The sequence below is a fragment of the Mustela nigripes genome, chromosome 1, assembly GCF_022355385.1.
Source record: "Mustela nigripes isolate SB6536 chromosome 1, MUSNIG.SB6536, whole genome shotgun sequence".
Lineage (NCBI taxonomy): Eukaryota > Metazoa > Chordata > Mammalia > Carnivora > Mustelidae > Mustela > Mustela nigripes.
Genome location: NC_081557.1, coordinates 121,390,613 through 121,405,775, shown reverse-complemented (window position 1 = coordinate 121,405,775; position 15,163 = coordinate 121,390,613). Strand labels below are relative to the sequence as shown.

The following is a 15,163-nucleotide window of genomic DNA, read 5'->3' as shown; positions in this document are numbered from 1 at the left end:
GGCTGGCTGCAAACCTGCATGACTCACGCCCAAAGAATGCTGTGGAATTCACCGGGAGCTTTCTGGAAGCCGGCGCTGGAGGGGACGAAGAGGCGGGGTAGGGGGGCGCTCCCACGCAGCACCCGGCGGGGGGCGCGCGTAGGGCGGGTCGGGGAGAGGGCGGCAGGGCTCTTGCACCGCAAACGGCCGCGCGGGGGTGCTGCGGTGCGCCGCTCGCTGCTAGCCGCTCCCCAACTCTCCCATGGCTCAGAGTTGGGGGACCGTGCCCCCAGGAGGGGAGGGCTCCAGTTTAGGTGCGCAGCTCGGGGACCCCTCCACGGGGTTCCAGGGGTGCACTATGCTCCAAAACAAAATCGCACAGTTCTTTCTGATTGAACGTGAGCCTCGTTCCACTTCCATAGAAAAGCATCAGAATTTCTGAGGGTGGGCTGGAGAGGGTGTTGTGCGAGAGAACACAGAGGGAGAAAGAAATACCACTTCTCCAGCCATCACAGTGACCCCCGTGGGCCTTTGGTGCACGTGCTGGCCAGGAGGAAACAGGAATGTGTTTTGGGGGGTGAACTGAGCATACATTGAGGGAACCACAACATCCCCCTGGCTCCTTGATTCCTGAAACTTAAGCAATTATTGTTCCCACCCACTTGGGGCCCACTTAAGCCGGATGGGCTTCACGGTTGGCTTGAGGGCTCTCCCTGCAATGTTGAAATTCCTCATAGTTGTTGAACAAGGGGTCCCGAATTTTCATCTTGCATCTGGCCTTGCAAATTAGTGCAGGTCCTGTTTGCAAGGGAAGGGGATTGGGGCTCATTTAGCTTGATGGGTCTGTCTCAGTTCCCTCTGCTGACAGGAGGAGCTTATTTCTAGACTCCCTTTGGCAGGGGGCTATGAGGTTCCAGAGAGATGGGAGCCTGGCAGGGAGGGCACCAACCCAGATGCCCCTCAGGTATAGCTACTTCTTGGGAAAGAAACAGAGGCACCTGCTCTGGAACCCCAGGACATTTGCACTCCAGGTGAAAAGTCAAGTTGCCTGCTGGTGGTTCTCACACCAGATGGGGGGAGAAGGGTAGGCGGGGGTCAGCCTGGTTTGGGTGGCCAACTTTGAAAGCCACTAGAGAGGTTAAGGCTTTAGGGGAGATCTGTAATGGTCAGGGGCTGAGTTTTTCTGCCCACAACTTCCAGAGCTATAGCTTGAGGCCCAGTCCCTAGTGGCCCAAGGTCCGGGGACAACTAGGACCCCACCCTTTCCCTGGAGGGAGCACAAATGGAGCTTCTAGGCCTATGAAGAAGTAGGGGCACTTGAGCTGGGTGTATGGATTTCTGACTACAGTCTTAGTTCTGCCCTAAAGTTCTGGGTGACCTTGGACAACCACTTTGCCCTCTGGGCCTCAGTTTCTTCCAAGTAGACAATGAAGAATCGGGAAGGTAGGTGTCATCTCTAAGGTCCCATTCAACCATAACTTGAGACAAGGCCAAGTGTTGAGAAAAATCAGCCCAGAGGGGGAAAAAAATTCCAGTGAAAATGTGGAACAATATTTCTCTCTTGAGGCTTCCTGTTATTTCCCTTTAAAAAGAAAAAAGTCTAATTATCAGTAACAGCTACATTTTCTATGGAAACTGCCTCCTCCTTACCATATCAATGACTGAGGTCACAGGAGCTGTTTTTGAGCACTCCTTGTAACTTTTCTGTTCTGTGCCCACCCCACACCCCCCTGCATCTGGCACAAGAGGCATAAATCTGTGATAATTATATTTGTAAAAATCAGACTTTGGAGGACAGACAAGGAGATCTGCCTTAGTCAGCTGATTTGGAAGGGAGGAGAGGGAGAGGGGATTTGGAAGAAAATAATCCTGTGAATGATAACTTGATCACTCTGTCTACTCAGCAAACAAGGCTCAGCTGATTAAACTTTAAAGGGGGAAATTGCGCATTTTGAAAGCTATCACACCATACCCCAGTGTGGATTCCCCACCACCACTAGTAATGCTCCCCCTCTCCCCTGGTGATCATCTGCCTCTGTTTGAATGCCCCCAGTGACTGAGAGCTTGCTACCTGTATGCAAACAGCTGTCTAGAAAAGCTGGATAGCACTAGGTTCTCAGAGTCTGGCCCCTGCAAGGGCAGCCCCAAGCCCGGTTCTGTCCTTCGAAGCCATACAGGAAAACCCAATCCCTCTCCCTCCTGCGAGTCCTTCTGATACTTGAAGGCAGCTAGTTGCTTCTCCCAGTGATCTCCAGGCATGTGGCTGCTTGCCCTGTCCTTGTTTGCAGATTCCTCCCCAGCCCTTTGGCCTTCTGGACCTTGCCTCTCTCGCTGCTCTGAGCCCAGCCATGAACCTGCCAATACCACGGAGAGCTGACCACCTTTCCCCTTGCTCAGATGTTCTAGACAAGGTTTTGTTTCACTGCTGAGTCACTTGGCTGATTCATATAGAATTCGTCATCTTTTTGGCAGATGCTGCTGTTTAATCATTTTGCTCCCATCTTGGACTTATGCAATCAGTTTGGGGTTTGTAGCTTGATTTTTTTGGAACAGGGGACCATGGGGAGGGTGTGAGGGGAAAGTAAAGGGCTCTATGTTTATTGATTTATCTGGTTTATCTCTGTATGCTTTTCTCCACCTTCTCTCCCCTGCTATGTAATATCTTTGTCATGCACCCCCATCACCGCCACACTGTCCAGCTCAGTGCCACCAACCCGACCACTGCTGGCGTAGCTGGAACAAGCTAGAAATGGACAAGAGCAGTAAGTAGCCCATGGCCTACTATTAATCATACCTCTCCAGGCTCAAATTGTTGAACCGGTCTATTCCATCAGTTACAGACCTATGAAAAAAATCATGCTTGATAAAAATTGTATACAGTAAACTCAGCCCACAGCAGGTGCACAGGTATCCTGAATGCTTTTTCAGAACCTCCCTAACAAAACAAAAGTGTCACTCCATCAGGTGCATTTCTCTCTCCTTGCATCTAGGGAATACATTTTTGGGAAAAGATATGAAGCTAGCCTCTTCCAAGATGCTTATCATGGACCTCTGAGTAGACAAATATTACTTAAATTATCTTTACTGCTACACTTACTATTGACTCACTCCATGGTCTAGATGTTACCCCAGAATTAGTCAACTCTAACATTTAGCTCTAATTCTTTGATTAATGGGCATTTTTTAAAAGCTTTATTTATGTATTTTAGAGAGAGAGAGAGGAGCAGAGGAAGAGAAAGGAGAGAGAAATTGCTAGAGAAGACTCCCTGCTGAGTGCAGAGCCTGACATGGGGCTCAATCTAAGGACCTCGAGATCATGATCTGAGCTGAAATCAAGAGCCAGCTGCTCAACAGGCTGAGCCACCCAGGCGCCTCAGTGGGCATTTTTTTTTAAATTGGCCCCCAGATCTGTCTCAGGGCAAACCTAATTTTTCCACAATCACCTGGATTCCAGGTAATTATTTTAGATCAGTAATTTTCTATGGAACTATACAATGAAATCTCTTGGGGAGCTTTAAAACTTACCAGTGCCTGAGTCCCACCACCAGAGGTTATGATGGAATCAAGCTTGGATACAGCCAGAGAAAGCATCAGGACTTTTCAGATTCTCCAGGCAGTTTTTTTTTTTTTTTTTTTTTAAAGATTTTATTTATTTATCAGAGAGAGAGAGAGCAAGTGTGAGCGCACAAGCAGGGGTCGTGATAGGCAGAGCAAGAGGCAGGCTCCCCACCAAGCAAGGAGCCTGATGCTGGGCTCAATCCCTGAACCCTGGAATCATGACCTGAGTTGAAGGCAGATGCTCAACTGACTGATCCACCTGGGCATCCCTCTCCAGGTAGTTTTGATGCACGGCCAAAATTGAGGATTACTGTTTTTCCAGCTTATACTTTACTGGCTTGCACTGTGCTCTTTGATCCTCACCCTACCTCTACGTCCCTGTTAAGAGTATGTGGTATTCTTCTGTTTCATAAAAGACAAAATTAGGGGTCAAAGAATCTTAGCAGATGTTGCTTACACTGAACTGAAATCTGCCCCTTTATCACTTCTCCGTCCCCGTTCTTATTTCTGAGGTGCTATATGTTAAATTACCCCTCCCATACAGGACAGCCCTTCAAACATTTGAAAACCCTGATTCTGCCTCAACTTGGATACATTTCTTTCTTTTCTTTTCTTTTAAGATTTTATTTATTTATTTAGAGAGAGCATGAGTTGGGGGAGGGGCAGAGAGAGAAAAAGTATCTGGGGCAGACTCCCCGCTGAGCACAGAGCCCGACAAGGTGCTCAGTCTCAGGACCCTGAGATCACGACCTGGCCAGAAATCAAGAGTTGGACGCTTAAGCGACTGAGCCACCCAGGTGCCCCGACATATTTCTTTGTACGGGTCCTTCACTCCCTTCTCGAGAGCAAGGTTGCTGGATACCTAATCTGCTCCTCCCTGCCCCAAGGGTGATCCATTTTGTCTTCACTGCTCTGTTGTGGCTTTAGGAACAAACACAAGACCCAGCTTTGGGCAGCCAGGCGGGAGGGCAGCAAGGCACGACTTGGGATTTAAAACGAAGCTCCCTGTGCCCCCGAGGTGCCCTCTGCTTACTTTTATATTATGTCGTAACACACTGTGCTTCTCAAATTGGTCCACACCGACCTGTGGGGCAGGCTGCGAGGTGCTGTGAGTACACAAGGACACTCGTAACTGCTCAGATTTAAGGAGAAAAGTTAATATTTAGAAAGTCATCAGTTTCCATTCCTTTTCTTCCTTCCTTTCTTTCTATTTTATTCAGTTTCTCCCTAAATCTCATGTTTGGAAAGTAATGGATGTTTATTCATACATAAACTTATATTTAGAATGTATGCCTGTGTATATAATATCTGTACATAATATATATTATATATATAAACCAATAAGGGATTTTGCCTTTTTCTTTTCTTTTTAAATTTTTTTTTTAAAAATAGTATTATATACACTGCTTGCTCTTTTCCACAATATCACGGGTATATGGATATCCCTCCAGGTCATACATAGATAGATTTGAATCATACTTTTCTGTAGCTACATGTTTTATTCAGCCGTTCCTTTGTTCCAGTTTTTTTTCTGACACTATAAACTGTGCCACAATAAACATCCTTCCACAGGTATCCATAATATGTTGGTGCCTTTACTAGCATAAAGTAGACTCCAAAATTGGGATTGCTGAATAAAAGGAAATTTAAAAAATTGCTGAATAAAAGGATAATTGTAGTCTTCACATTCATATATTCTGCCTGATGGTTTTCCCAAAACGTAGTGGTAAGTCCCACTCTCTCTGAGGATGTCCTTTCCGCCTGTGATCATCAGACTGGATGCTGCTGGCCTTTTGAATCTGGGCCAGTCTGGTTTGTGAAAATGACCTTTTGCCACCTTAATCCTTTTGCCTGTTTATTATTTTCAACAAATCAGTCCCAAGATCAAGAGTGTCATGATCCACCAACTGAGCCAGCCAGGTGCCCCTCAACTAATCATTCTTTTATTTATTTATTTATAACGATTTTATATATTTATTTGACACACGGAGAGAGAGATCACAACTAGGCAGAGAGGCAGGCAAAGAGAGAAAGGAAGCAAGCTCCCTGCCGAGCAGAGAGCCCGATGTGGGGCTCCATCCCAGGGCCCTGGGATTATGACCTGAGCCGAAGGCAGAGGCTTTAACCCACTGAACCAACCAGGCGCCCCTATAGGAGCACTTTAAAGGAATAAAGTGATTTTAAGTGCATTGCAAATGTTTTTATCAAGTTATTATGTGTCTTTTCCCTTTGATTATGAAGGCTCTTAAAATTTTTATGTAGTGAAATTGGTTTTTCCCTTTATAAGTTTTTAGGTCTCCTGACCTAACAATGTCTCACTAAAATATTAAGAGTTGTTCTCCTGATTTTCTTCTAGCTTCCTGTTAGTTTTTATATTTAGATATTTAATCCAAATGCAATGTGTGTGTGTGTGTGGCATGGTGCGAATATATGAGGGTGTGTATGTGTGTGTTTATGGTAGGGTTTTTTTGGTGTGTGTATTTGTATGATATGTGGTATGTGTAGTGAGAGGTGTATGTGTGTGTGTGTAGGAGGGAGGTGAGGCAAGGATCTAACTTCATTTTTTCCCAGACCTGCAGCCAATTATGTCAACATGATTTATCAAATAAACTACCATATTCATGCTGGGTTGAAATGCCAGTTTGTCATCTGTGAAATTTCTCAGATAAATCTGGATCTGTTTTAGGACTTTCTAGTTTATGCCTCTGATTTATTTTTTCATTCCTGTGTAACATATTGTTTCCATTACATAGCTGTGAAACAATAATTAATATTGAAAAGGTAATTTCTCCCACCCTTCCTTTACAAATTCTCTTGGCTCTTCTAGGACATTAATTCTCCAGTATGAACTCTAATTTTGTTCCAGTTTGAAAAAAGATGGTAGTTGTAATTATAATTGCACTGAAAGCACATACTAGTTTTAGAGGAATTCACATTTTTATATTCTTTCTTCCTACTTGGAAGCATAACGTAGGTCTAGAAGTAAGTGAAACTATTATTTTTATGTCTAAGTAAAGTTTTCTTTTATCAAAGTGAGATATATGTATAATTTGAAAATATCAAATAGTACAGAAAGTACCAACGCAGAAGTCCCCTACCTCATTCCCCACCCTCCCTCCTCTCAAGGCTGCCGCCATGCCCACCCCCAACCCAGAAAAACGTTACTTCTGTATTCAAACAAATACTGTTTCGTTGTGATATGGCACACAATTTTACATCATTTCTCCAAGTAAGAGGAAAGATTTCAAAGACATTTTTGCTACTTCTGTCATTGTGGTGGTGGAAAAGTTAGAGAAATCTTTTTTTTTTTTTTTTTTAAGATTTTATTTATTTTTATTTGACAGACAGAGATCACAAGTAGGCAGAGAGGCAGAGGAGGAAGCAGGCTCCCTGCTGAGCAGAGAGCCCGATGTGGGGCTCAATCCCAGGACCCTGAGATCATGATCTGAGCCAAAGGCAGCGGCTTAACCCACTGAGCCATCCAGGCGCCCAAGTTAGAGAAATCTTGATGAAGCATAACAGTAACTGATATTTATCCGAACAGAATTCAACTGTTTACCCACTTCCATTCAGCCCTGTGCTCCCGTTCTCTAAGACATGGCCCAGCAGGCAGTAGGTGCTTAGTAAATACTTTTTAAATCACCTGAATCAATTCTTTGATTATTGAGATCTAAGATCTCAGGTTTGTTTGTTGATTTGTTTTGACAGTCTTTTCCTATTTTTGATCCATCTCAAAACTGTAATATCCACAAGGTTAGGGAACCTATCCCCGGCACTAGCACAGATCCTCACTATGTGTTTGTGTAATAAGGGAGTGAAAGCCATGCACTGACAAATGTCAATTACATCTTTTTCTCTGTTAGCTTCATCCTTTGCTAGTGCAACTGATGGTGAATCCACAGGCCGGGCTTAAATTCATTCCTCTTGAATTTTATCTTTGTTTTCCTTGAATATTATCATATGTGTACTGTGGACACCTGTCCAGGTAGTTCTGAATTTTATCCTTGCAGTTTTGAATGAGAAACAAAGAAATAAGCATGCCTTCTGGGTCTCCTCCATCCAGAGTATAGACAGGAATGTCCATTAGGACCCTTCTTATCACATTAAAATCTCTTGAAGGCCTGCTATAAATAAATTGCTGTATATCAGATCCTTTGGAAAATATCTTCCTCAAAAGCATTCATGTCCCTCCAGTTCTGGTCTTTCCATTTTAATATGTACAGTTCTTCTCTACCTGGATACAGGGGTTTTTCTGGTCCTCTATGCAGTAATCCAAATTACAGAATCTCTGCAGGGATTCCTTCCCATTATCCAGTGGATGTTTGACTAAAAGAGGCTTCTCCTTCCTACAAATTATCGAGGCTCCTTTTTTCAGCTATATCCAGCCCCAAATGAAATCAGCCACGTTCTTTCTGAAGTCATAATTGATTCGGATGAAAGGTCTAAATACTTTATCTTTGCTAATACCTTGTTATATTAATCTGAAAGATTTGTTCAAGCTCTGATGCATCTCTGTAATTAAATTGCTTTAGGGGCACCTGGCTGGCTCAGGGTGTAGAATATGTGACTCTTGATCTCGGAGTTTTAAGTTTCAAGCCCTGTTTTGGGTGTAGAGATTACTTTAAAAAAATAAAATCTTTTAAAAAGTAAAACTAAACTGCTTTTCTTAGAACATTACTCCTACAGAGTTCATAAAATAAGGTATTCTTTGGACAATGTAAAGCCCCCTTTAAGAATTTCTTGGGCTAGAAGAATTCATATTCTATAGCATCACCCACTGATAAAGAGTGGCATTGCAGGGCACGTCTTGGCCACACTATATAAGTACATTCTCAAAAATTCTAGTACTGATAAATGAGAAGTAAGGCAAGAATCCATAGACATGGGGAAATCCTAGGTGACTTTCTGGGGGAAAACAATAAAAGACAGGAAACTTAAGAATTGTGAAAATAGCACATAGTTCAGAGAATGGGCCAAAGAAGTCAAGTTATCACTTCTCCCACCAAACATCTTCAACCGAAAATATTGAAGGACACCCTCCCCCCACCCCAGGAAATTCTATTTCTTATTTTAAATGGAATCCAACAGAAAAATGGGGTTTATATTTTCCTGTACAGCCCATATTGTTGGAACACTGCTAGGATATACCCTGGACTGGCTCTCTGGGTCCTTTCAAAAATTTACTCTTGGGCAGCATTGATGGTATGGTGGTGAGCATATCAGCCTTCCAGAAATATTTCACTCCTTAGCTTTCAAGGAATGACCATCTGGGTGATGAACAAGATGGCATGAACAAGGTGGTAACACTGTGGGAGTTTCAGTCCATGACATTAGAGAGTTTATTGAGGGGTAAGGGCAAAATCTTGCCAAGGACTGGGTTGGAGAGGGGTTAATGCACCGGAGGTCTCACCAGCGTCCACATTTCCCCCTTTCCTGGTGGTGACTGGGCTAAGGGATATTTCCCTGTCCCCTTGCCTTCGGTTGAGGTCATATGACTGAGTTCTGGTCGCTGGAATGGGGCTGATAGTGAGTGTGCGCCTCTTCTAGGTCCGTGCCGTGCTCACCTCCAACCCACAATCCTCCCATCTCTTCCCATTCTCCATCAACCTGGGATGCTGCTTACTGAAGATGGCAACATCGCAGGACAGAAGAAGACTGGATTCCCCCAGCCAACGTTTGTAAGAACCAGCTAACCTGCAGCGGATTGTGAAATTCATGAGAAATGAACTACTGCTGTCTGTCCTTGAAGTCTTGAAGTTACTTATCGGAGCTAGTGCTACTTGCTCTAACTACTACAGAAACTCTTGAAATGGGATGCCACAATAACAAAAACATAAATATGTGGCATTGCTTAGCAACATGCTAAAGGGCATTTGTTGGATAGAATCAAAGTGAGAGTGTATGTTCTCTGCTATTGGTTGTATTTGGCAAAGCAATCTAAGAAAAAATATGGGCTCAGCAGAAGTGGATGGTTTGCAAAGAGAAATGAAGGGGAATAGAGAGAGTTTAGAAAATTTAAGCCTAATAGGGAAGAAAACACCAAGGGCTTCTCAATCCCAAGTGGCAGAAAAGCCCCATCAAGACCCAGCCTTGGTGAAAAGATCAGATTTAAGGATATGACATTCCCAGTCAAGTCTTGTAGCATCCAAGTAGCAACCTGCCCCTTGGGAGATAGAAAGAAGCACAGGGGACAGAAACAAGGAAATAAAGCAGGTTTGGAAACTATGTCTAGGAAAAACTCTAGGTGTGGTCACTAGCCCATGGAATCGACTAGAAGTAAATGGATAAGACTTTGCTAAAATTTGAGTGACTTTGATCATATATAAACAGACACCCAAAAACCCAAAACCAACCGAATACATAAAAACCCATATGCCCAGACTTTCACCTTTTATCTCCACTATTAGAGCGGTAAAATAACCCTGCTCCAGAAGGAAGTGTGCTGGGAGAACTGAACAACCTCAGGGAAGACTCAGCCCCCAGCACCCACTTCAGATGTATACAAAACAGATAGTGGGCCAGGAAAAGCTTTCTAAAGAGCATAGCCTAGGGTTTAATAAGCAAGAGAGATCCTCCAGAGAGCTGAACAAGGCCCTAAACAAAGACCTGCCCCCATCCCAGGGTTAGGGGCCTTTACAGAATCTGGGAGGGTCTCAAAATATCCAAAGACCTTTAGCTACTCTGTCTCTCTCTCTCTTCCCTTTTCCAAATGGGTGTTTTTACTTGGTTATCTGATCCATGCTGCTCCATGTGAGACTGGAGCTACGTCAGATCTAAGGAAATACAGAATCACAGGGAGGCCCTGGACTGTGAGCTGCTGGGATGTGGGGTTGAACCCCACACCACCCCCGGTGGGGAGAATGAGCTTTATGTGTGAAGGCAAGGAAGCAAACCAGTATTTGGTGGCTGGGGGGGTGAACTGTGCAGAGAATGCCAGAGCCCACTGATCTTGCTTCATTCTCCATCCATAGCCCATGGCTCACTCTGTTTTCAACCCCTTGCTGTTAGGCAGGCTCTGGCCAGTGAAATATGGGTCAAAGTGCTTTACACCAGCCCAACCCATAAAATCCTCCGATGCAGGGCCCTCCATCCTTTCTTTCCTTTTGCAACAACCTTAGAGCCCCATGTTGAAGACAGTGGTAAAACAAGATGGGAGGTCCCTGGGTCCCTGAGTCACAATGTGGAAGAGAACTGCCCAACCCATCCAGGACTGTGATGTGAGTGAGAAATAAACTTTTGTTGTATTAAGATAGTGGGATATAGGGGTTGTCACAGCAGCAAGTGTTACTTACATTGACTAGTGTCAGGATAGGGAATGCCTATATTTATTTAGAAAATATACCAAATAAGAGAAGCTACCAGAGAAAGAGAAGTCAAAGAAGCTTAGAACAACCAGGAGTATGTAGGATCAGAGAAACCAGGGAAGAAAAGAGCTTCAAGAAGAAACTGCTAATGGTGTTTGTGATGGTTAATTTTACATGTCAACTTCGCTAGGCCATGGTACTCAGGCATTTGTTCAAGCATTATTTTGTTGTTGTTGTTGTTGTTCAAACATTATTTTAGATGAAGGTGTTTTTTCAGTTGAGATTAACATTCAAGTCAGTAGACTTTGACTCCATCAGATTCTCCTCCATCCTGTGGTGGGCCTTATCTAGTCAGTTGAAGACCTTAATAGAAAATAGAAACTGACCTCCCCCAAAGAAAGAGAATTCTGTCAGTAGACTGACTTTGGACTTAGACTGCAACATTAACTCTTCCTGGGTCTCCAGTCTCCTGGTTATTTGTTCTGTTTCTTTGGAGAACCCTGACTAATACAGTGTTAAGTCTACAAAATGATTGAAGAGGATACAAGTTTCAAAAAGGCTATTATTGGGGCGCCTGGGTGGCTCGGTGGATTAAAGCCTCTGCCTTCGGCTCAGCTCATGATACCAGGGTCCTGGGATCAAGCCCCGCATCGGGCTTTCTGCTCAGCAAGGAGTCTGCTTCTCCCACTCTCTCTGCCTGCCTCTCTGCCTCCTTGTGATCTCTCTCTCTCTCTCTGTGTCAAATAAATAAATAAAATCTTTAAAAAAAAAAAAGGCTATTATTCTGGCAACTAAGAGGAAGGAAGCAATTTTAACAAACTTTGGGGTTTGGAGTTACAACCAAAGAAGGAAAAGTGGAAGCAATGTCCTAATGCTGTTGAAGAACAGGATGGGAGAGGAAGCGCTCAAAGGCACAGAGGGAGGAATTGAGCTTTAGGAGAAAGAGATGTTTAGTGCCTGAAGTAGAAAAGACAAAAGCAAGTTCTGGGGGAGCTCCCTGGGGAATTCTGTTCTAAGCAAACCACAGCACTGCTCAAGAAATGATGTGGGACTCTAGCTTTTTTAATACAAATGGTTCCAGCATTAGTGATCTGGTTTGTTTTGTTGTTGTTGTTGTTGTTGTTGTTGTTTTCCCCTCTAAATGACCTCTTCCATATAGCAATTTCCTTTGGCTTCTAACAGAGGTATGACTCATGTGTCCCAGTCAAATGTACCCGCCCCTAGCCCCAGTTTTAAACAGTATTAAGCATTTCTCTCTATCCCACCCCACCACACCTGCCTGTGCCATCTGTGCCTCTGAGCACATGTCCCAGCCTGAGCTCCTTCCTGATAGCCCCTCATCTTCTGGACTGTTGAGGCAAGGCTGGGGTGGGGGGGCTAAGAGTTTCTTTCAGTTGACCCTGGGTCCATACCTCTGGCTGTTTTTGGCAGGTACCTGAAATTGAAGCTGAAGGCCTTCACCCAAAGGGGTTGTGTACTCTCCAGGAAATCTCTGTCTCCTCCCTTCTTGATCTGTGGTCTGTGATCATCTTGTAGTCTCATCTTTCTGCTTTCCCTTTGAACTATTTCAGAGCTGTGACCCCTCCTGCCTTCCAACTCCTCTCCAGCACTTTCCTGCCACTCCGCAGGGCTGGGCCCCATCTCCCCTGTGTCCTTTTGGAACTGGGGCTCATCCCCTGAACATCTTCAGGGCTGGAGTCCAGCCCTGCTCACCCAGGGCCCATTTGCAGCCAGACACAGGCCTATTTCATTTCTTTGCTGATGCATTTGCAAATCATAACAATACCATAGGCTATACACATCTTCTGAGTCCAAGGGTCAGGGACAGGGGTGGGGGTACTCCCTCACATCAGGGTTAGGACCTTTTTGTCACTAAACATCTTGGATCAAGCCAACTAAAGAAAGCAAGGAGAAGACCTAAGGTCATTTGCTTGTTCTTCTTGTGGATAAATATCTGAGTGCCTTCTGTGAGATGCAGTGTGGTAGCTATACACACAAGTGCCAGATTTAGCCTGCCTGGGTTCAAGTCCCAAGATCTCCACTTCCTAGCTACGTTCCTTACAGTAAGCACGTGATTAATCTCTCCTTGTCTCATTTCCTCCACTGAGAAGTGAAGATAGTAGTTGTGTTTGTCTCCTAAAGCCACTGGGAAGGTGAAATACATTAACACACAGGTAACCTACAAATCCTACAAAGGATTCCTTTGATGGGACTACCCCCCTGGTATTTACAAAGCAGCTCTCCTGGTCCATGCCACAATCCCAGGAGGCTGAGGTGGACTCAGAATCCAGACTCAAGGAGTACAGCGTGAACTACTACAAGGCAGGCAACAGCCTCTCTGAACCTCAGTCTCCACTTCTGTACAATGGGCACCATTGTTCCTTGCTTCAGCTCTAGAGGCTGTAGTGAGCTATCTTGAGAAAATGGATAGAATGTGCTTTATATGTGCTTTATAAACTGAAACTTGTCCCTCCTCCGGGGGTGGGGCCTATTAGAGATAGATGAACATCACCCTTTCTGATGGGCTGGGATTCCTGAATGGTAACTAGGGCACCTTGTCGGCTCCTGGCTTAGAAGAAAGTGTCTCTGCTTGAGCCCTACCTCCTTTACTCTAAGGGCCAAACGGGGGTCGGCATGGAAGTGTGGGGATGTGGGGAAAGGCTAGGCGGGGTTGCCCCCACGCTGGGGTCCCCTCTCTCCCTGCACGACGCTGTTGTAGTGTTCATCACACCTCAGCACCCTGACTTGTTTCATTCCTGGCTTTCCGCACCAGAGGCAACCTCACAGAGTATCCCTCACCCTCCCAGAGCTGGGGCCAGAAGCTGGTGCATGGAAGGTGGCCAGGGTATGTTCCATTAATGAAGAATGATATGTGAGGACCCTCAGAGGAGAGCCTCAGACAAGAGTCACAACTCCTGACTCGAGGTCACTCTTCCCCCGATGTCACTGTACAAAATCATAGAATCTGGGAGCGCCTGGGGCCCAATTCTCTCCTTGCAGAAAACCGAGGTTTGGAGACCTGGAGTGGCCGCTCAAAGTCACTCACCCAGCGCGTGGGTGACCAACCTTGCTGGCCTCCCCGGGACTGAGAGGATGGCGGGGATGCGGAATTTCAGGGCTGAGGCGGGGACAGTCCCCGGCAACCCGGGGCTGGAAGCCGGGGACCCTGCGTTGCCCCAGTCCATCTGCCTCTCAGGCGGGTGAGGAGACCGTCCGGGGCTGAGACTTGCTCCCAGCCACGAGGCGGCCCCCAGGGCGGGCGGCGGCTGCCAGGGGAGTGGAGGGGTCCCCCGCGCGCTCCCCGGGGCTCCAACGGCCTCAGGGCGGGCGGGCGAGCTGGCGGGCCCGGCGTTGGGGACCCGCGGCGGCACAAAGAGGCCGGGCCGCGGCAGTTTTGAACCTCCCGAGAAAGTGGATCTGGGCGGGGGCCCAGGGCGTGACGGGGAGGGCGGGAGCGCGCCCGCGAGCGAGGGGGAGGTGGGAGGCGGGGAGCGCGGGGCGCGGGGCGGCCGCAGACCTCGCCGGCCTCCAGCGGGAAGCGCGCGCGCGGGCGGCGGCGGCAGCAGGATGGGCGGCCCGGGGCCCCTCGGCGGCGACCCCGCGGACCCTCCCCTCGGCGCGCCGCCTCCGCAGCCGGGCGCTCGAGCAGGCGGCGTGTAGGGAGGCGAGCGGGCGCCAGCCGAGGAGCCGCCGGCTTCACCCCACCCCTGGCCACTCCGCAGCTCGAGCCGCCGCCCCGGGGCGCTCCCGAGGCCCCGCAGGAGGGACCATGAAAGGTAAGCCCGGCGCGCGAGGGCCGAGGAGAACCCCGGCTGGCCCCCCGCACCCCCACCCCACCCCGGCGGCGAGGCTGCGGAGGGGACGAAGCTCCCGGAGCGAGCTCTGGGCTCTCGCGCCCTTCTGATCCTCCCGCGGAAGGCGTTGATGAACAGGACGGAGGGAGCCCTGATGTTTAGAGGAGGGGGAGAGTTCACACGCAGCCCCCCTCACAGTTCTCTTCTCACTCTGCGTTGCTTTATCCCCCCAAATAGTTGTAAATTCCAGAGAAGTTTCAGATCCCTTTAACCGGTCAGTGCAAAAAGATGCCACCAGCCCAACTTTCTGGCCGTGTTAAAGCCCCATCCAGGCGACCCATCTCAGAGGCTCCTGCAGCCCCTACCTAGACTTCTGCGCCCGGGGCCAGGCGTAGGACTCTCCTCCAGGAGCTTCAGTTCTTTCCTCAGGAGAGACCTGTTGTGTCCAAGTCCTTCAGCCCAGACCTTGCCCTACCAGACCCCTGAACCCTGGCTGACCCACCCGGTGACCTCCCAGGGACACAGCAG

General features: G+C 47.1%; 1 protein-coding gene and 2 long non-coding RNA genes across 3 annotated transcripts in view; 2 read left to right on the top strand and 1 right to left on the bottom strand.

The window, feature by feature from the left end:
- Positions 1 to 9: 9 nt before the first annotated feature.
- Positions 10 to 11,584, top strand: LOC131999718 (uncharacterized). The gene is made up of 3 exons (XR_009399094.1): positions 10 to 97; positions 2,679 to 2,741; positions 9,085 to 11,584. It is a non-coding gene; the product is annotated as an uncharacterized LOC131999718 (long non-coding RNA).
- The window catches only part of LOC131999699 (uncharacterized), an 81,637-nt gene continuing 69,256 nt past the window's right edge, over positions 2,783 to 15,163 (bottom strand). The window contains exon 3 of the long non-coding RNA XR_009399090.1: positions 2,783 to 2,821. This is a non-coding gene — a long non-coding RNA (uncharacterized LOC131999699). The remainder of the gene's footprint in view (positions 2,822 to 15,163) is intronic.
- SCARA3 (scavenger receptor class A member 3) overlaps positions 14,347 to 15,163 on the top strand; it is a 52,576-nt gene continuing 51,759 nt past the window's right edge. Inside the window, exon 1 of the mRNA XM_059372680.1 lies at positions 14,347 to 14,617. Within this exon, the coding sequence (XP_059228663.1) occupies positions 14,611 to 14,617 (7 nt within the window). The 5' untranslated portion in view covers positions 14,347 to 14,610. The remainder of the gene's footprint in view (positions 14,618 to 15,163) is intronic.